At 41.8% G+C, this 22045-nt stretch overlaps 1 protein-coding gene across 1 annotated transcript in view; it reads left to right on the forward strand.

Annotated features, from left to right (window-relative positions):
* LOC141800766 (oxysterol-binding protein-related protein 10-like) overlaps window positions 1-20835 on the forward strand; it is a 55231-nt gene extending 34396 nt beyond the window's left edge. The window contains exons 7-12 of the mRNA XM_074683543.1: window positions 3291-3455; window positions 4266-4788; window positions 13706-13892; window positions 14142-14324; window positions 17652-17805; window positions 18006-20835. Of these exons, the coding sequence (XP_074539644.1) occupies window positions 3291-3455; window positions 4266-4788; window positions 13706-13892; window positions 14142-14324; window positions 17652-17805; window positions 18006-18050 (1257 nt within the window). The 3' untranslated portion in view covers window positions 18051-20835. The remainder of the gene's footprint in view (window positions 1-3290; window positions 3456-4265; window positions 4789-13705; window positions 13893-14141; window positions 14325-17651; window positions 17806-18005) is intronic.
* The last annotated feature ends 1210 nt before the right edge of the window (window positions 20836-22045 follow it).

Genomic DNA, 22045 nt, shown 5'->3' on the forward strand with positions numbered 1-22045 from the left:
TGTGTGTGTGTGTGTGTGTGTGTGTGTGTGTGTGTGTGAAGGTAGGTGTGTTTTTGCATGTTTTAATGCATGCTTTGTTGAGCTGTGTTATCAGCCTGCCGATGTTGAGTGTGTCTGAAAAATCATCATGATCAGATTTAAATGGGTCACAAAACACTGAATCTTTAAAATTGTAGAGTGTGTGTGTATAGTTTTGTGTATCCATCCAAAAATTTGAGTGTGTGTCTAAGAGTGCTTAATTTTTAAAGTCAGAAGAGGAGGATAGTGACCTGACATTTATAACCTTACTGAACTTTTTCAACACTGGCTTAATGTCAGACAGGAAATAACTGAGAGGGTAAATGAATTCACTCTTAAGGCCAAAAACTCTTCATCAGTTCTTCATTTATCCCTTTCTTTAGGGATCCTGAACCTCTTACACCCATACAGCTCTAAAGCCTGAGTGATGATGAGTTGATCCTCAGAAAATGTGTGAACAAACGCTGCTTTGATTTATGGATTTATCGACTGATTAATGGATTGATGTTTGTAGCTGTGGAGCAGGAGCCTGAGAGTGGTTTCTATGTGGTTACTGTGCCGTGTTTCACTCAGTCTTATGTAACCTCAGAGTAAACCTGGGTGTTAATGAATTATTTAACAGATTTTCTTATTTTAGACTCTCGGGCTCAGAGGAGCAGTCCCACAGTTTGATGAATAAATCTGTGTAGGGTTGGTTTTATAGGTGTGACAGATGAAAGGTCTCTATCGGGTACAGTAGGACTCAGGGACTTGAGGGAGAACCAAATCAGCTTGGGGTTTTATTCCAGCCAAGGAATCTGGGTTGGATCTAGTTTTTTTTTTTTCAGGCCATGGTGCCAGGGTCCATTTGTCACCATGAGTTGAACCAGGGCAGATCTGAGGTGGCGTGTGATCGGGGCTAAGCCATGAGTTGTGCTGATTGTTTCACTCGTGTGGTGTTAGAGCCAAATCAGCGTCAGATTGAAAGGGTGAGTGTGAGTTTAGGAATTTAAGGAAAGATACTGAGTGGAAGAAAAGCACAGGAAAGAAGTCAACCATCTTCAGTGTGTTGACAAAAACACTGAAAACTGTCAAACGCAGAACCAACTTTTTAGTTTTTCCCCTTCATGCTAAGTAAAGGAAAAGCTTTTTTCAGACACACACTTCTGGAAATCTAAGAAAGCTTCAGGAGCTGGGCTGCACGGTGATTCACTCCTCCCTCACAGCAGGAAGGTCATCAGTTCAAATCCCAGGTTGAGCAATGTGCACATGATTGCAGAGATCATGAACTCTCCTCTGTATTGGAAGCAGCGTATCGTATTATGGTGCGCACTCTTATCACGTTTGTTATGTCATATTAATTTCTTGTGCAAACTAAGAAAAATACCTATAACTGTATATTTATTTGTGACCATAGACTGTACATAGAGTGGACAGTGTGGCTCAGCCTTTTACCATTGTATGGTTTTGAAGCCAAAATTCCCTCCTCACAGGTGCAGCCATTGGCAGCAGTTGCAGCCAGATTCTGTGCAGTAGAGATGATGAGGGATTCTGGGGGAATCTGAGTGGAGCTGGGTGACAAAAATGTTATTATTTTTTTTTTCCTCCGAGAGTCTAATCATTCCTTGACTCTACCTCCCGACATATTTTACAATCCCTGAAAAAAATACACTAGAACGGCAGCTGTCAATCATCGTTAAACGTAACATAAAGCCTCTTTTTTAACCTCTAATAACGAATGAAAATGAAACTTTTCAGAAAAAAGAGGATATGACAGCCTGAATGACAGCCAAATGATATCTTCAAATCACCACAACAATCAGACGTGAGAAGCATTTCTACGAGGTGTATTTATTTTTTAAAAATTGACCACAGCCCATCTGGAATGACTGGAAAGATGGATTTTTTTTAACCTACACTGCAGCCAGCCACCAGGGGGAGCAGTTTTTGTGGAGACCTCACTTCAAGCCAAGCAATCAGACGTCCATTTCTTTTTTTTTTTCACAGCCTATGTTTGTGACCATTGCTTTTAAACAAACAAAAAAATATTCTAAGGATAAATCATGCCTGAAAGCTAGATGATGCTCTTCCTGAGAAAATCTTAACATTACCCACAACCAGGGAAAATTTGGCTAATTTTACAATTGACAGTTAACGTAACCTCATTTTACTGGGAACATAGCAGAAGTGCAACTGTACAGCAATTCAACAAAATTGATAATAAAATGGTTTACTTTGGTAAATGTGCCTAAAGTAGTTGCTTACATGTATCTACCAGACTGCTTCTAAAAATCAAGTTAAATTTAAACAGGAGCTAAATTTGGGACTACTCAATCTTAACTGTGCAAACAGAAATTTACAATGAAAATGCTGCTGGAAAGGCTCCAGCTACCCGTGATCCTGAAAAGGATAAGGGGTAGAAAATGGATTGATGGCTTCAGGAGCTCTGACCCTGAAATATAACGTGTTCATAAGTGTCCAATTTCACAAGAGTGCAGAAAAAAAATCAAATACAAGCCTTTAAAACAGCAGCGTCACCGCATACAGTACAGTACACTGCCCTTAAAGTATCAAATCCCTCCTGTACTGAGTGATGAACAAGAAGCTGAATCCACATACTTGTCTAAAATTCAAGAACTGTCATTTACACACACAATCATGTGTGCTGTTATCTCATAAATACAACACAATACATGTTTTAAAGGTAGAAGGTGGATGTTGGTGTCATTTATCCTCTGGGAGTTGTGACTCAGAGTCCTGTATTTAAGACAATCAATCAAACTGATGAGACGTCTCTGTCTTTATCTGTGCTGACCATAGACCGTATGAAATGTGATCTGTGGTCACTGTGATGTTACCGGTTCTAGTTCAGAGTTTTGAAGCTTTTCATTGGTGGAGGCCATATTAGAAAAACTGAACTCATCCGAGCTTTGTTTGAGTTTGGATCACATAAAGAGGCGGGCCTTTAGCTTCTTTGCAGACAGTTATAAATAATCTACCTGTTCATGTAGCTGTTCACTGAAAACCAAAACTAAAGTCCATCAGCAATAAGATGTTCAGGTTTTCAGTCTTTACACTGTGCAAAATCTGGAGCTCTGATGGGCTCTGCTGCTTTCTATGTTCCAATAAGAGCATTAGGCTGAAACCCGTGACAGCTTAACAAAAAAACTCAAGGAGAGTGATTCACCCCTGCACCCCTCTTTCATACAGGTCATCATTTTGGCACCCCACTATGTCAATATTTCCTCCTTCAATCTTCGCTACTACTTATTCCTGCCCCTGTCCTCCTGCAGGGTCACCAGCAGAGTCAGAGCAGCAGTCCAGAGACGGCAGACCCCAATGAGGAGACCACAGACACAGATGATAACGAAGAGGAGGAGCTGGGAGTCCAGGAGGAGCAGAGGAGCATCATCATCCACCTCCTGTCTCAGCTGAAGATGGGCATGGACCTTACACGGGTAAGATTCAGTCACTTCAGTCTGAATTTGTCTTTATCTTTCAGGTTTAGAGCAGGAAACAGTTGAGCTTCTGATCGCAGGAGTCCACTCCCTCCTCTCCCTCCTCTCTGGTCGTCAGCAGTCAGCTGAGTCCCGCTCACATGATCGTTCTGATTCTTTCAGACCGCTGAGCTCTGATTACTGATGGACCACTGATCTGGATCACAGAGACCTGAATACCTGAGAGCCTGAGCTCTAAAACACCATGTGTGTAAAGAGATTATGACAGGGCTGCAAACCTCCTCCTGATCCTAATCCGTCCACAGAGTCACATTATTTACACGTCCATCACCGATTTAACAAAAGAAACTATCCCTTCATCCCTCCATCCATCCCTCCATCCATCGACCGTGTGTCCCTCTGTGTGCTCAGTGATGGGGCGCTGTGAGGCACGGAGGGGTCGATGCTTTGACTCTGGCCCTCCACCAGGACAGCAAATTGACCGGAGGAGAAGAGGGGGCATCATATGGGTGGTCAGGTTACATAACAGATCCTCTTTATGTAACCAGATGGAAAATAGAGAGACAATAACAGAGTATGACCTCCACTATCAGAGTCACATGACTCTGACCCAGGGCCTTTCAAAGTGTGGGAAAGTGAGCTCCTCTAAAAAAGCACAACCACAGCTGCCAGGGGGCGCTGTATGAGGAGAGGCTTGACCCGACACTTCAAGAGAAACTTTTCTTCTTCTTTTGATGATTGATGATGAAACAGATCTTCAGTCAGCACAGATCTCACAGTCCTCTCTCCTCCTGGTTTCCCTCTCTGCAGGTGGTGCTCCCCACTTTCATCCTGGAGAAGCGCTCCCTGCTGGAGATGTACGCGAACTTCATGGCTCACCCCGACATGTTCCTGTCCATCACCTCGGGCTGCACGGCGGAGGAGCGGATCATCCGTTTTGTGGAGTATTATCTGACCGCCTTCCACGAGGGCAGGAAGGGCGCTGTGGCCAAGAAGCCGTATAACCCCATCCTGGGGGAGAACTTCCACTGCTCCTGGCACGTCCCCCGGGGCCGGGTTAAACCCCTCAGGACCACAAACTGTACTGGTCCAAACCCAGCACCCACAGCCAACCGCTCCAACCCCGGGTCCCCTCAGAGGGGGGCTGATAAACCCTGCAGGAGGAACTCAGACTGTTATCATGTGCGGTTTGTGGCGGAGCAGGTTTCCCATCACCCCCCGGTGTCAGGATTCTACTGCGAGTGTAAGGAGAGGAGGATGTGTGTGAACACACACGTCTGGACCAAGAGCAAGTTCATGGGCATGTCTGTGGGCGTGTCTATGGTCGGGGAAGGTAAGAAACCCTAATTTACCTATAGGACATGATGAACGGGTTAAAGCTCATTCATCCTGAACTCAGACACCACTTATGGTCTCGTGGTCTCATGGTCTGACCTCATGTTCATACACAGCCCAGCCTGTTAGATCTTTAAGGAGAAAGCCGTCCATAGTTCAGTCCTTCAGAGCTGCATGTTTCCTCTGCAGAGTAATGAGAGCACAACTTGTGCTCGCTCTGCTTCCTTTATGGGCCACAGAACAGACCTGCTATTGAGAGATCCTTTACACAGCTGTTTACGCCTGCAGGTCTGCCTTCAGTCTGTTATTCAAAGCATCTTTTCCACATGATGCATCCTCTCACCTCCATCTGCAGTCAGCACAGTCTCTGAAAATACATTGTGAGTCCACTGAATGTTGTAGAAGAAGGACAGTTTGCTGATTCCACCTGCACCTCGTGAAATGTACATCTCATTTTTATGCAGAGAAAATGAGCTGTATCGTAGTATCTGAGTATCTAAGGTCATTTTAAAGGCTCATTTTTTTTAGCTGGAGATAACAATCATTGATTAGGAAGACTTTTATAAGATCTCCATCTTGTGCAACCATAAATCCTGAAGTGATGTTACAATAAGGAACCAGCTAAATACATGCATCACTTCAGTCAAACATTTAACTAATGTACTGGAGATTGAAATCTATTACAGCACATCTGTCACTAAACATCCTGTCTTTGCTTGTGATATCGTGTACTGCTCTAGCTTTCACAATATTCTCGTCCTCCTTGGATATCTTAACATATGTTCTGTATCTTCTAGTTGGTTCCATATGATTTCCAATCTCAACATTCCTCGTTTTCCCATCTCCCTTTTGTTTTCTACAAAACGGTACGGTGAGGTCATTTTCACATCAGATGGATGTTGTATCTTATCATGTTATACTCCAGCATGAAGCATAGTGTATCCAGCCTTAATGTTGTTCATGAAACTTATGAGGATGAATGTTCGGCAACCCAATTTTCCATGACCATGACATGTTGATATGAACATGTTTTTCTTTTATTAATAAGACAGTGAGAGGACAGAAATGTTGGTGAAAACTATCTGACCTTCAAAATAAATACTGACTCCACTGTGTGTCTAATCTGCCAAAAACAAACAGTACATCCTTTTAACAGACTCAATGAGTCAGCTGAGTTAGCGGTTAGCACCGTTGCTTACCTGTAACAGGTGTGCTTTGGGTTCAAGTCGTCACCTCCTTTATGCATCTTTCTTGTGTCCAGAAAATCAGAAAACCCCAACCAGCTCCTGGTCTGGCGTCTGTTTCATATTTAATGTTTGAGGCTTTTTGCTGTTGTCAGAGTTGATAGCTCCTTGTCTTCAAGTTCATGATCTGTTTGAAACATTTAGTGAGTCCTTTCAATGTTTGGATCAACTCTTCATTACGGTGGCCAGTGGGTGCCAGATGCTTTGCAAATAAAACTGCTTTGCAAGAGGAAAAGAAAGTGAGTGCAAAAGCCACAAAAGATGACACATTAGCGGTAAATATTATAGAAGTATAAGGCACACAAAGGATATCATAAGGTGAGACTCCTACAAAGCTATATTTATCATAACTGAAGTCAAAAAAAGAAAACAATTTTTAACTTACTTTCACAACTTTTTTGTCTCCGTTGGGATAACTGTCAGAAAACTGACTAAAACAAACACAATTGTTCTTAGAGGAAGGGTCTGCAGGATTTTCCTAAAAAATAAAATGTCAACTTTTACAGGAATAATCCTGCTCAGTTGTAACTTCTGGGCCTCTGTACATTTAAATCAGTGTCGGTGTCTGCCTCGAACCCTCTCCTCTGCCTGTATGTTGATGTTTTGGTTATATTGGGACGTTTCTGGGCAAAGAGTAAGCAGGGTTACATCAGCCAATCACAGCTCACCCTGTGCACATGTGACTTTGCTGTTGATTAGCAAGTAGAGGAAGCTTTCCTGTGTAGCTTGGATAGTGGATGCAGCACAGAGACAGACACGACAAAAGTGGAATGAAATGTCAAACAGTTAACACTTTTTACTAAACAAGGGTGAAGCCTGGCTCGTCTTTCACTCGCTTTGGGCACTTGGAGAGAGCACAGGATGAAGAGCGACGTGAGTTAGCTTTCTGCTGAGCAGGTATGGTTCAGATAACCCAGTGATTAGCTTGTGCTAACATGACAAATCAGGTGCACTGCTCTTGAGTCTCTTCCACTTATAAATGTGATACTACAAGTGGTTGCTGTGCTTCTGAATGTGTTCATATAGTCATGGTCAGGGGCAATGGGTGTGCGCTGCCGCTGGCACTGAGCCAAGAAGGAGGAGCCCGGTTTGAATTTTTGAAAATTTCTGCAGACCCTACCTTTAATTTGTGAATCATCTGACACCTACCGGTCAGCATACTTCATTATCAATGATGAAAAGCAGTTCAGAGGGCAGTACACTTTTGGTCCAGTGTGTCTCTTGAAAATAGATCCATAGTGCCAAAAGGGAGACTGTTGACTTTGAGTAAGGATCGTTTTTCTATAGCTGCACTTTTATATGTGTGTAATGACCTTTCCTTACTCCATAGATCAGCTGAGACAGGCCAAGGGAAGAGTTTAGGTTAAATCATTACACTAAGACATTACACGAGAGAAATTGTTAATGAAGTGAGATGATGATGTTAAAAAGACTTGGTTCAACCCTAATACCAATCTCTGGTTGGCTATATGAATGAATTTAAAGAGAAAATGTTCAGTGCCAAACTAAAGATAGAATGTATACAGACTAAAACTAAATCTGAAACAGCTGCCATTATTAACACAGACCTAGCTCAGTAATATTTGTAGCGTCCTCTCATGTGTCCTGGTCTCTTTTTTTAAGAGGTCGACCGATATGGGTTTTTTGGGGGCCGATGCTGAGCCGATGCTTTCCAAATTTGGGCAGCCGATGCCGATATGCATAGCCGATTTTTCCAATTTTATGTTCAGGCCGATTGTTAAATAAATATATAGTTATCACATTTTTGTGAAACGCAGCAATTTCTGAGCAACTAAAAGAAATCTATTACAACAAGTCGTGTCCAGTCCTCTGAACATTTATTCAGCTTTCAAAACAATGAAATATTTTGTCTGAGTAAACACACAATGTAACAAGCAGTAGTAAACATTCACACTCTTCTTAAAATGTCAAAAAAGAAATTTAAACTTATTAATATAATTTGAACAAAAGTATGTAATGTATCCAAGTGGTTCCACAAGTTTGAGGTGCTCATCTTTTTTGTGCCTGATCAAAAATTGCGTCATTTTATACAACGGATCAAAAATCGGCTTTTTGAAAGAAAATACGGCCGATGGCTGATAGAGACAAATATCCAAATATCGGCCCGATACATCGGCCGGCCGATATATCGGTCTACCTCTAGTTTTTTTGACTGCTTTCCAAACCTTCAGTATAAAATGATAAATAATACATCACACCGTCAGAACTATAAACTTTACTAACATAACTGTCAGAAACCCTGGACTTCATTAAGCTCTGAATGATGCTGGCACACACTATCTGAGCCCCCCCTCAGCTCGTCCTCTCATCCTTTGATAGTAGGATGCAGGGGTATGATCACATGACTGTCTTTGAGGTGTAACAGCTGGTGTTTGTACATGTTTAATTTCACACCTGCTCAGAGAAAGACGATCAGTATCCCGTTACCATAGAGATGTCATAGCTCTGCTTCACTGACAGGACACACAGGAAACGTACGGGATGGAGCTTTAAATACACCAGACAAAAAGGAAAACACCAAGGTGGAGCTCCTGTTGGTCGACTACGATAAGCCACACACATGCTATAAACTTCATGGACGCGTATTTAACCTTCATCTCCGCACTTTGTAAAAAAAAAGTGAAGCCAAAATACAGCCTCACTGAGTGATGACACGATGTGCTGGTTACATATAAAAACAAGGAATACTGGGATAATAAAATCAACACATAACCAGACAGAGCAGAGCAGCTAAAGGCTCTAGACCTCATGCCAGTGAGGCGAGCAAGAGATGCAGTAGGGTAAATAGAAGAAGAGGACATGATGTGTCAAAGTGCGGGAGCTCAGAGAGGAGGAGGAGGAGGAAGAGCGAGGTTATGGATGGCCTAAAAGTGAGGGGAAGAATCTTGAAATTGATGCAATATTTGAGAAGGAGCAGGTGAAGCTGCTAGCAGACAGGAGTGATGTGATTCATGGGGATGATGTGAGTGACAGAACTCTGAACCAGTTGAAGTTTATGGGGGAAGTTGAGAAGGAAACTGAAGAAAAGGGGATTACAGTAGTTGACTTATTTAACCTGAATGGAGGAACAAACTGAGGAGTTATCAATAGTTACAGAAAAACTGTCTGATTGTGTGTGGCTAGATTTGATATCGATGAGGAGAACTTAGGTTTTATTGCTGCTGAGTTTGAGAAAGTTGAAGGAGAACCGTGATTTTATTTCCTGGAGGCAGTCAGAGTGGAGCAGTGACATACACTGAATATATTGCCAAGAGGAAGTTGATACACAATGAATGGAAGAGTCCCTAGTACAGAACCCCAGGGAACACCAGTAGTGACTGGGATTTGATGGTTATGAGTTGGATGAACTGAGTTCCCTTAGAGAGATCTGAGGGGATACAGGGTTTATGAGACACTAGGGGTGTAAATCACCAGTTTCATGACGTTACGATACGATATTGATTCTTTGGACAACAATATGATATTTGCCGATATCACAAAGTCTATCACGATACGGTACGGTACGGTGCGGTGCGATGCGGTGCGATGCGATACGATACGATACGATACGATACGATACGATACGATACGATACGATACGATACGATACGATACGATACGATACGATACGATACGATACGATACGATACGATACGATACAGGGGCCTTCGATCGATTTAAGACGATACAATGTCCTCACTGAACACAATCAGCAACATTTCTCCGGAGGCAAGAAAGAAATACAAAACTATTTTGATAGTTTTATTACTGAAATGTGGAACGATGTGCTGACCTTTGGGTATGATAGTTTGTAGAGGATTATAGCCATCTGTATGATCTAATTATGTTTTAAAATTAAAACTGGTTAAATTCAGGTAAGGTGCTTTTTTTCCACCACAATTACCTTATGGGTCTGACTGTTATACTGTAATGTTTGATTATTATATCAAGTAATGATGCAACACTATAATTAAAAATTACTGATTACATAAACTTTATTATTGACCTCCAACATTTGAGCATTTTCTATCAAACCAAAAATGTGAAGCTTTGATTTTAATTAAACCCAAACATTTCTATTGTTCAAAATTAGAACGATCAACTTAACTAACTTAACAGTGACAGTTTTATTTACTGTGATGCCTGATAACCACAGTTTGTATGTCAGTGTGATCAGACTTTGTTTCACTGTGTAATAGTCGATGTAGAGGAGGAATGACACTAAGCTCTCACTGTTTTACTTTTTAACTATATGAAATTTCATGGATCAGTGCGCTACAAAATCAAATTATGAGACAACTCACTGCAGTCGTGTGATGATGCACTCCTGTCGTGTGAGCAGCCTGCATCCTCTGCAGTCAGGTCAGCTGTATCTTACCCGGATACAGGAGAGCTATTTTATGATTGGCCGATATGTCTGGCTCCCGTTTAGCTCTGTGATGCTAACAGCGTCTTGCTACACGTTCCCCTACAGCGGTGTGACTCGGTGGGCGCTAAACAGTACATTTTACAGCAGGAGAAATATCAGGCGTGGCGTGTCAGAGAGCGAAAAGGTTCACATGTGTGTCTCTGTGTGTCGCTGAGTGCGTGAGGCTTGAGAGGAAACTTCGGAATGACTCGCGGTTGGACGGAGACGGACATGCGTGTCCGGTCGGGATTTCAAAATAAAGACGTACATTGAAGACCACCATGTTGATCGATGTTTCAACTTTCCATCGATGTGATCATTGCTTAACCAATCGTTGTATCGATCTATATCGATGGATCATTACACCCCTATGAGACACACTGCAGACAGTCACAAGAAAAAGCCTTTAAGTTTTGGCTTCACTTCAGAAGAGCTGTTGTTTACACTATGTTTTTAGCTGAGCTGATGGGATGCACCAACTGTTTGTCAACCTTGCAAATGTCAGCGCCTCGAGTCTAGCAACCCTGGTCAAAAAAAGTCTGTGTCTTGCTGTGTGTTTAATGTGGTGCAGCGCAAATCAATGTCACGAAATGAGCATTTTGTAGAAGTTAAGTGTCACCTGTCTTATTTTACCTCAACCAACAGACACGTCCAGGCTGCTGCTGAACATCCTGTGAACCCTTCTGCTGAAAGAGGCACAAAGACAATATGTCCTTGTGTGCTGCAGAATGTGGCTCTCCACATGTGCACACACACACACACACCATCACATTAACACACCCAGGGGAAATTTTATAGGAAACACTGACGCACATTAAAGGTAGTACTGTATCTGCTGACTGTGCATAATTCAAACAATAGAGAACGTTTGCTGCTCGTGGCTCCGTCAGAGAAAGAAAGGAGTGTGTGCACATGTCAGCGGCTCTGTGTGTGAGTGTGTGTGTGTTAGGAGCAGATGTGGTTGTGAACAGGACAGCTGTCTCTTATATAAGCAGTAGGGAAGGAGAAGGGAGCCGGACGGGGGCTCAGGAGGGACACAAGGCAAAGAGAATCACAACGTATCTACATCGCCACAGCTGCCGGGGGAAGTCAGCTCTCTAAGAATATAATCCACCTCCAGCTAGTTTACAAAATGTCAGATCAACATTGATGCTGTTTAGTCACAAACAGACACTACAACTAAAAAAAAAGCAGTACAACCCAAGAAAACCCAACAGACCCAGCGAAGAAGAAAAACAGCTCTGTTACCAAGAAAAAAGAAGAATGGTTATGAGTGCCGCGCTTTAATGTCGGTGTGAATTTAGGGACTTCTTTCACAGGTTCACACCAACATGTAAGATCATTTACAAATGTGGAGACAAGAGAACTCATCCTCTGAAGAAAAGGAGAGGCTGAAGATAATTTCAATGAAGTTTATTGTTTGTATCTCAGTGGTGGAGGGATCACAGGACAATGGGATCTCTCTGTTTGCAGAGCAGGTTCTCCATGTAAAGAGGCTTCAGCTTCAATAAACTGGTCTCAGGGTCAAGTCCTGGTGTTAAAATAAATCACCTATTAAGTTTTGGCAAAAAAATTAGCTGAAAGCTAATGGCCCATTTTTTTGTTTTTCCCATAAAGTGTAAAAAAAATGGATGCCATCTTGCTCAGCTCGAAGTGAGGTTGCCACGAAAACTGCTCCCCCTGGTGGCTGGCTGCAGTATAGGTCAAAAACCCATCTCCCCAGTTATTCCAGATGGGCTGTGGTCAAACTTTAAAAAATTAATAAATCTCGTAGAAATGTTTCTCACGTCCGATTGTTGTGGTGATTTGAAGATATCATTTGGTTGCATTGTGTTTAAGTCTTTTTTTTCTGAAAAGTTTTGTTTTCAGTAGCTATAAGAGGTTAAACAAGAGGTTTTACATTATGTTTAACGATAATTGATACCTGACGTTCTTGTGTATTTTTTCGGGGATTGTAAGATACGTCAGGAGGTACAGTCAAGAAGTGATTAGACTCTCCAAAGAGAGGTTTTTCCCTGTTTTAAGCAACTTTTGGATCTTAGTTCTTGAGTGTTTCTCTGGATCTTATCCCAGAGACATTCCGCCCAACCTGTCTGTCTTTGGATGCTCTTCAGAGACTCACACAACCCTGGAGGAATATCAGGAATGTTTGAACAGAATTCTTCTCACATGGCCACTCTGCTTTTCACACTGCGTGTTTTACAAACCCAACTCACAGAGTAAATCTGACAGAGTTTACAAGACGTTCTTGGCACAATGTGACGTTACTTTCATAAGCTGGGTTTGGTTTTCCTAACGCTTAACATCTTTGCCCTTTACATTCATGTCACCTACCTCATTCCTGTTGTAATTCTTGAGACAACAACTTTAAAACACTGTCCATATCACTCTGTGAAGTGGTAGCCCTGTTATTGTCTCTTTGGCCGTTAATGCCTTTTTCCTTTGTATTTATAACATTTGCTTTTGTTTGATTCAGTAAGTCGGAATATGTTTTCTGTAGTGTTTTTTTTTTTTTTTTTTTAACGATATTTTGGACTTTAGGATTAAAAAACTGTTCAGGACTTTTTAGCTTAATCTGCAGCAGGAAAAAAGACTCTGGGTGGATGAGATCTTTTTGTCAGAATTAGCAGGTAGTTAATGATCACTCAGGTATATTCTTCATAAATTGGTTGATTTTTGAGCTTAAGGTGACCATAGCCTTGTGTTGAAGTGTGTAGGATGATGGGGTGGTCAGGCTCCCCTCATGGCCCAGCTGTTGGAAAAAAAAAAACTCTGGTTAAAACACAATAAACTGCTCTTTTGGCAGGCAAAAGTGCACCTGCCCTTCAGAAAGTCAGTGCACGCCACTGCTTTGCCACAATACAGCATTATTATGATGAATGCCTGACCTGCTGCTTCAGGCTCGAACTGGACGGGTAACAAGAGTCCAGACAGAGATAGAGAAAGGAGTTCAGTAAACTCAAAGCTACAAATCCAAACTGTCTTGTAACCTGTTAGATATCTCCAGCTGTGTGCAGCACCATTCACACGTCCTGAAACTGTTCAGATAGACTCTCATTGTTCTCACAACGCCTTGGATCCAAACTGCAGCTCTCCTCTTGCAGTAAACCACATTTTGTATTTAAACTTTACATTGTTTACTATTATTCCAGAGCTTCTGTTTCTAAATATCTTTTTGTAAAGTTGTTGTTTGACTCCTGTCTCAGTGGAAAAGTTTAAAAAGTTACAAACATCCACGGGTGATTCTTTCTGTTCCTCTGCAGGTGTTCTGTATTTGTTGGAGCACGATGAAGAGTATGTCTTCACTCTGCCCTGTGCCTACGCCCGCTCCATCCTCACTATGCCGTGGGTGGAGCTCGGTGGGAAAGTCACGATAAACTGTGCCAAGAGTGGGTACTCTGCCACCGTCACCTTCCACACCAAGCCTTTCTATGGGGGAAAAGTTCACAGGTGAGCACACACAGGCACGGTTTATGAGCTCTGTACTCGTGGACGAGGCTGAACAAAGTGATGTTGAGCTGAAATGAGCTACAAAGTCAATGAATGTGCAAGATTGTTTTCTCAGAAAGACTGAATTAGATAAATTTGTGTCATTAAAAGAATAACAAAGTATTTCTTAGGCTTTTATTTAAACTAAAACATTACTATTTGCCACAGTTGGTGAATTTCATTGTCTTTGTTTGTCTTTGTTTCCCTCAGAGTGACCGCAGAAGTAAAACAGAACCAGACAGGAAACGTGGTGTGTAAGGCTCAGGGCGAGTGGAACGGCGTGCTGGAGTTCACCTACAACAGCGGAGAAAACAAAGTCATTGACACGTCTAAACTGCCAATCATCAGGAAGAAGATGAGACCGTTAGAAAAGCAAGGCCAGTACGAGTCCCGGTGAGTGTGGGGGAGGCAGACAGACACATTTTCATTTACTCTCTGTGTGTTTTTATTACTACAGCTGCTCACACACCACATCCTAGCTCAGGTGTGAGCTGAGGTTTGAAACGGGCAGAAAGGGCTACAAGGCCCAGGTGACAAAAGCTCTTTGGATAAAAAAAGTAAACAACAGAAAAAGCTGAAATTTAGAAAGTGCCACTAAAATGACTTTAACCCAGGCCTGTGTGTCTCATTCAGAGAAAGTGTGTGTGTTTGTTTATTCTAATTTAGAAAGAAAGACGAGAGTGTATTCGTAGTCCCTCAGACAGAAGGAGACCAGGAGTATTGAATGAGTTTAGGTCCAGGCTGTGTCATCCAGCTTAATGTAGAGCTCATGTGTAATGTGATGTGTGTGTATGAGCGTGAGTGTGTGTGTTTCAGAGTGATGGGGAGAAAATCTCACTAATTAAATCCTGAGACTGTCTTTAGTTATAAACTGTGTCTTAATCTGTCCTGATCTCCAGTAGCAGCCAGTAAGAATGTTTAATGTGCATCATTTTGTTATCAAAGGGAGCGTTTTGGTCACTCTAAGAAAGGATTTTGAGGTGCTGACTTCTGGCAATAGCTAATTTGTGAACAAAGTGTCCCACAATCTGGGGCTGTATTCAGTTTTTTTATTTAACGACATTTTGACCCTCAGGCCTTCTTCAGGATCATTACATCTTTGTTGGTCTCAGTCTGACTCACATGTGCTGGTGATCAGAAAACCAACCAGCAGGACGAGTCTGTCATTATAAACCTAGATACACAGTATGATTGTAGTTTAGTGTAGTTCAATGTGACCTGTGTGAACTAGTTTTAATACACTTAACTGTGAGATGTTCCTTCATTTTGGAGAAGTACCACAAAATAAACTCAACATACTTCAGCTTTCTTTGAAAGAGCTTAACAAAGTCTAAAGCTTCAGTTAGAGAAATCAAGGAGTTTGTTATGAACTATCACTGTAAACTCAGGGTTTTCACTTCAGATGTATCAGGTACTAATATGAGAGCATTTAAATCTGGTTTATAGTGTTGTGTCATATCAACACAGCCTATGCCTTAGGCCTCTTTAGCCCTGTCAAGATGCAGAATCATATGCACATAGTCCGTAGACTGTATAATAAATGGTTGTAGTCTCAGTGACGTCACCCATCTTTTTCAGAAACAGAGTTTTGAAAAAAATCATTGGCAGAGGCCATATTGGAAATGGGGTGAGATTTGGAACTCCACAGCTTTAGGGCACCCACCTGTCTATCAGTTGAGCTGTGCCTCTGATTGGACGAACTCATCATCTTAATAACCTCTAAACTGCCAAGTTAGAAAAAAAACACACGCCATACAGCTATTTAGATGGAAAACATTTTGCTGTAAACATGTTTATTCCTGCTGTGAAAAAATGATTTTTGTTTTGTTTTCTGTCTTTAGTTGTTGCTTGGTGTATATGTGGTTTCTGGTACTTCTGGAGCAAGCCTTGAGCGGACACTCCATGAACTGCAGATTCCAGTGCTTCCTTGTTGCCCCATGTTTTTGGACCAGAGTTTGCCACTTGGAATAGTCTTAGGTGTAAAAAATAAAATTATGAATTAAATCAAAAATACACTCAAGATTCCTGTAAAAATGCAAGCAGAAAGGGTAGTTAAATTTGAAACAGGTCATCCAACAGTCATTCAGACGACACTGCCCTCATGTGTTTTGAAGGAGTACTGCAGTGAATGACGGACGCATCAATCCACAAATCACTCATGACTGAACGGTCCTCTGTTTTATTCCAGCTAAATAATGAGTAAAGATGATGCATACGATGGTGGCCAAAATTATTAGAACACTTGGAATATTCAAGAGTTTTCAGTTGAATTGGGTGTTAAAATGAAAATGGAAACAATTGATATGGTATCTTTATATACCGCAGAAGGAGCCATCATAAGGAGATTCATCATTGTCCATATAAAAATATAAAAGGAACATTGGAAATGATAGACTGCCCCCCTGAAGTCCAGACCTCAATCCACCAAATTTGGCTGAGTTGTTTAATTAACTGGACAGACCTATTGAACATTTAATGGAAAACCTTTTATTGAAGTTGTAAGAGGCACAAGATTACATCAGTGTTGAAGTTCTCAGGAAATGTATTAACACTTTACCAGAGACATGTGCTGCTGTTACTGCTGCTAAAGGTGAAGAAACAAAATATTAAAGTTAAAAGTAGATAAAGACAGAAGGACTCATTTCATCTGATATGTGTTATGCTCAGAGAAACCGTCTGCATGTTTCACGGTCAGGATTTGAAGGCAAAAAAAAGGCCAATACTTTCAGATGTGTCCGGTGTTCTAATGATTTTCACCTCCTATAAAAGTTGTATTAGTACATCTGGCTCTGCTGCAGTAATTAGAGGAAAAAAGATCATGTTACTTCTTAAGCGAATTCAAGCAGGTATTCTTAAAGTGATACTCCGGGATGGAACAAGTTGGGTCCTATCACAAGGTTTAGGGCAGAAATTACCCCTACAGCAGTGTTTTTGTGCAGCAGAAGCCCAGAGCGCTCACACCAAACACCCCCTCCCTGCTTGTCTGACGGTTTCCTCTGGGGCCATATTTTACTTGACCAAAAACACAAATAAACGGACTCCCACCGAAAAAATCTGATATCGGTCTGCATTCACGCTTTATTTAGAGAATTTTCAGCGTGTTACTTTCACACAAAAACACCCTAAACGCTAAATAAGGCTCGAGTTGTTTGTTTATATCTGGCACGCCACGCGTGCGGGCTTCTGCTGCACAAAAACACTGCTGTAGGGGTAATTTCTGCCCTAAACCTTGTGATAGGACCCAACTTGTTCCATCCCGGAGTATCACTTTAAGCAGGTATCATTCATCTGATGGGTTCATTGATTTGATTTAATTTCTGATGAATGACTTTTGGCTCATCTATTCTATCATCTGTATTCTTTGCCATCAGTGTGTCACTGTATTTGTACATCTTTGTGTTGTTGTACATGTTAAAAATGTGATGCTAAAACTTTCTTAATACATCAGCTGAAGATCTGTTTGGCCTGTGAGTGTCATTGACTGGCATCAAACTGTGAAATGATGGAACTTTACTCTGGATATCAAGCAAAACCTGAACCATAACCCTGACCAGGATGTGAGTTTAAAGAAAGTCAAGCTTCACTGCAGAGCCACCCTCTGATCTCTGAGCCTGTACCTTATCAAGGATCCACAATAGTTATTAACTCAGTAACAACTGCTTCTCCTGGTGTGTATGAACAGCTGCAACAATAACATTTGTCGTCTGTTTCTGTGTGTAGGCGTCTCTGGCAGCATGTGACGGCGTCCCTAAAAGCAGGAAACATGGACTCAGCCACAGAGCACAAACACATCCTGGAGGAAAGACAACGCAGGGAGAGCAAAGAGAGATCCACCACCAAGACCCCCTGGACCCCCAAATATTTTATTAAAGAGGTCAGACAGACACCAACGAGCCCCACTGATCAGTTTTTCATGTTGTTGTCTTCAGGACATTGACGCCATTTTTCTCTGACATCACCTCAGGCTGAGAGCCTCTGTCAGTGTCATCATGTTGTCTCATAGAGCCTGAAAGTCAAATAACAACTGTGTCTTTTGTTCCTCCTGTGTGTGTGTGTGTGTTTGTGTGTGTACAGGGAGAAGGTTGGGTGTACCACAACCCGCTGTGGAAAGCTCACTGACAGGAGCAGAAGGAGGAGATATTTACACCCGGACGACAAGAGAGGCAGTCTGAAGGCCGGCCAAAGACGATGAGATTATAGGGAGACATTACGAGACACTTTGAGACACTTTGAGACTCTGTGCCAGAAGGAGACGTGCCAAAGACAAGCAGAGGACAATGAACCACCTCATAGTGACGTCCAATAAGCAACGTGCTGGTTCAGAGGAGGGATGAGGCTGATTTTAAGTGTTACAAACTCAAGAAGAAGAAGCAGACTCCAGACTCGCTCATGTTACAGCTGCTGGATCTGTCACTTCTCTGCACAACGTCGTGAACAACAGTAACGGTCACAACAATTTTGCACAATTCACTGTACAGTTTTCACAGCAATGCACATGTGTGGGTCGTGTGTGTGTGTGTGAGAGAGAAATCGGTCAATCAGCTGTTGTCTCACAGTGAGGTAAGGCTCTGGTAGCAGTGATTAGCTTCTCTCCAATTAGCAACAGATGCTTCCTATCTCTTCTTTTTAATTATTAAAGTCAGTGATTAGCATTAGACAACTTCCAGCTGAGACTTCTTCTTCCATCGTTTACAGTTAAGTTAACAAATGATGGTGGGTCTCTGTTTCACTGTAAATGTTAAAGAGGCTGTGATGAGTTTCTGGGAAAACTAGCACTAGAAGTAGCTCTAACGATCAAGACTCTACTTCTCTTGAGCACTTGCTCCACACTGTTGTGAGGATATGACTGGCTGAGGTGTGTGTTTGCTTTGGAGATAGAGGGAGATGGGATTTTCTTTTTAAGTCTACTTTTCTTTGCTCAAAACATTTTACTGGATTCAACGTGTCGAGGTCAGGTATCAGCAGTTACGTAGAGCAATAGGACAATAGAGCTTTTGAAACATGACAAGAGGTGCTAACTATAGCCGGCTATATTTAGCACCTCTCACAACCCAGTGCTCTGAGAAGTGAAACGTTAGTAAATCCTGGTCATGTCCTGCCAGTCATCCACCAATCAGAGCTAACATAACCTCACTCTTCATTTTATTGATAGACTCTCAAGTTTGAACAGACCACTGCAGAATAACTGCTGACTGTGGGTTGGAATTGACATTAGCACAAACAGTTTAGCTCTTGTGTTAGCCTTTAGCCTGTGAGCTAGCACCCCACTGTTTAGATTTCTCCTACTCTTCTGTCCTTTTTCTTGTTGACAGTCCAACTCCAGCGTCCACCATCACTACAGAATTAATCAAAGAAACCATTTTCAGCAGAGAAAAAAAAACACCAAACTCTCTTTTCACTGCTTAACTTTGTCAGCTGGCATGGTGTTGTCATAAGGACTCAATCTGGTCCTGCTCAACCTGATCAGGAAGCTGAGAGGCAGCATTTTGAAATAACCTATATTGATGCTTATAATCTCATTTCAAGCTGTGGATTATGATCAGGCATATAACTAGAGGTGAGACTTTTTCAAGATCACTGAGAAAGTCCTCACAGCCCCTTTAACTTACACAAATTCTCCACTATGGTTTCCTTCAGGAGGATGAAGCTGAGAAAGAAGCTGAAAATTTGTGATTTTCTTGTAACTAACAGATCTTAAGTTTGCTGAAATAATGACATTATGATGCAGATTAGTCAGAATCTAATCCTCAAAAATAGAGGAAAATTAACTTTCTTAATGTTTATTTGTTGAATGGAGGTGAATCAGTAATTTCTGATGCATTCCAGGATGTCAGGAAATCTGAACGCTGATTGTCTTAAGTGACGCAGAATATTTGAGATTTGAGTCTGAGCGTAAAAGTGTGATCTAGCTCTTAATGCAGATATCTGGATTCCTCCTGCTTTTGCTCTCCACACTGAATGTTATTCCTGCAGGCACCACAGCCTGCTGAAGTCTGATTGGTCAGAAAGCTGTAAGCTTGTTCAGTTAGTCATACACTGTTTTATTCATTGGGACCTGAGTGCAGAATACAAAGACCTGTGATGTGGAGAAGACCGGTTACCCAGTACTTTTTGTTCACCCAGTACTTACCCTGCCAATAGAGCAAGCTGCACGTGAGTCCACTGAGCTCCTCTGTAGTCTCATGGTTAAATCTCCCTTCACAGGGACAGACAGGGTCATGTCACTTCAACAATCCCTGCTCCTGTACATATATGTGTGTGGATGATGGGACATCGTCTGACAATCATCGTAAATATTACTGACCTGTCTGATTGAGGCTCTTCTACTGAGAACAAACAATGAAGCTTTCAAACTGTAACCACGATAGCCGTTTCACATATCTCAAATGTGTTTTTTCTGCTGCCACCTCAGACAGGCTTTGTGAAACATCCAGAGTTAGTGATGTATTTTTTCTTTTGGCCTCCACTTTTCAAAGTACCGCTCTTTAAACAGAGTCTCATCGGACAGAGGAGAAGTAGAGAAGCTGATGAGTGTGTGGATGCCTGATGTGTGATGATTGTCACTTTGTAGATACACTGGTTTGTGGTTTGAAGCTCAACATGCTGTCCTGAAGTGTAAAGATCAGGATTATTTTAATCTTCAGCTTCTCACTTTTAAAACCAATCTTTCCTAAGTCACTCTTTGAAGCAGCAATATTAATACTGAAGAGATTTGAACACATGAATCAGAGTCACACCCCAGATGAACTCATTGTACCAGATATTAAAGCTTTGGTACATCTCCATCACTGAGTGGATGATCCTGCAGCATCCTGGAGCTTTGAGCAGACATTGAAACACCTCGTCCTCCATGTGACATTGAAGTGATCTAACCTATGCAACATGTGACTGTAGACGGTCTGTGACGGAGGCGGCTGAACAAGCTGTGTTTGTTTGTAATAAATATCTCCAATCAGATCTGACGTCTCCTGGGTTGTTTTCTGGTAAGATGTTGAACAAAGATGGGATGGGGCTAATGGGTTACTGTGTTGGAGAATTGCAACAATAACAGACGCTGGAGGCGACAAAGTGTGGGCGAAAATAAATAATGTACAAATGGAGGTAAAGATCCTGTAAGTCTGACTGAAATATTTAACCCTGAAATCAACACATGATTTCTCAGTTTGAGAACTATTTCATTTAGTGATTTCTGTTGAAAATCAGTCACAACAGTACAGAGGACCTCGACCCATTTGGGCCCACCTAGAAATCCCTGTATCCCTGAAGAGCAGTGATTCAAGCGATTCTACGGAGAGCAGCTAACCTGCTCGCTAGGAAGTGCAGCTTTATGTCTGGAGAACTAGGAGGAGAGTACAATGGTGACACCACCTCCAGTCAGTAGGAGGAGAAGAAGATGTCCATGGAGAGAGCAGAAAATGATGATGTGTTCATGTTTCATCTGGAGCCAATTTCACTGATGAAGCAGTAAATATAAACATAAAGTAAACACCAGGCTAAAAGAAGTCGGATTTGATGAGAAAAAGTTGGGGAGTCTGAAAAGTGTAATAATAAAGAAATGATGTATAGGAATTTATTTTGGAAAATGAAAACGAATTGACATTTTTAGCCCCATTTTTTTTCTTGCCCTACACTCTAAACCAGGGATCTCAAACTCGTGCCATGGAGGGCCAAGAGCCTGCAGGTTTTCTTCCCAACCAAAAACTCTACCCGCTGATTTCACTGATTACCTCACCTTCAAGCAGAGAGCAGGGACTAATCAGTGAAATCAGCTGGTGGAGTTCTAGGTTGGAAAAAAAACCCTGCAGCCTCTCGGCCCTCCATGGCATGAGTTTTGAGAACCTTGCTCTAAACTATCTGCTGCACCATTTCTTTTCCTTTTCTCAGTCATTTAAAACTTAAATCAAGTTATGTGTCCTCTTGTGTTTTTTTTTAAAGTCTGGATGTTCATCAAACATCATGATATCACGATAAAAATTACAATTAACGATGTCAGCTGTAAGATTTGTTGAGTTTCAGCAGAATGTTCAGAGCTTTAGCTCCACACAAGTAGCCTATGCACAGTCCAAATGTAGTTCTGGATGTACTCTTAGAAGTGTTCTTCTGCACTTAAAAAA

Source organism: Halichoeres trimaculatus, unplaced genomic scaffold (genome assembly GCF_033239565.1).
Source record: "Halichoeres trimaculatus isolate MK-OKI-2021-1 unplaced genomic scaffold, fHalTri1.1 fHalTri1_scaffold_12, whole genome shotgun sequence".
NCBI lineage: Eukaryota > Metazoa > Chordata > Actinopteri > Labriformes > Labridae > Halichoeres > Halichoeres trimaculatus.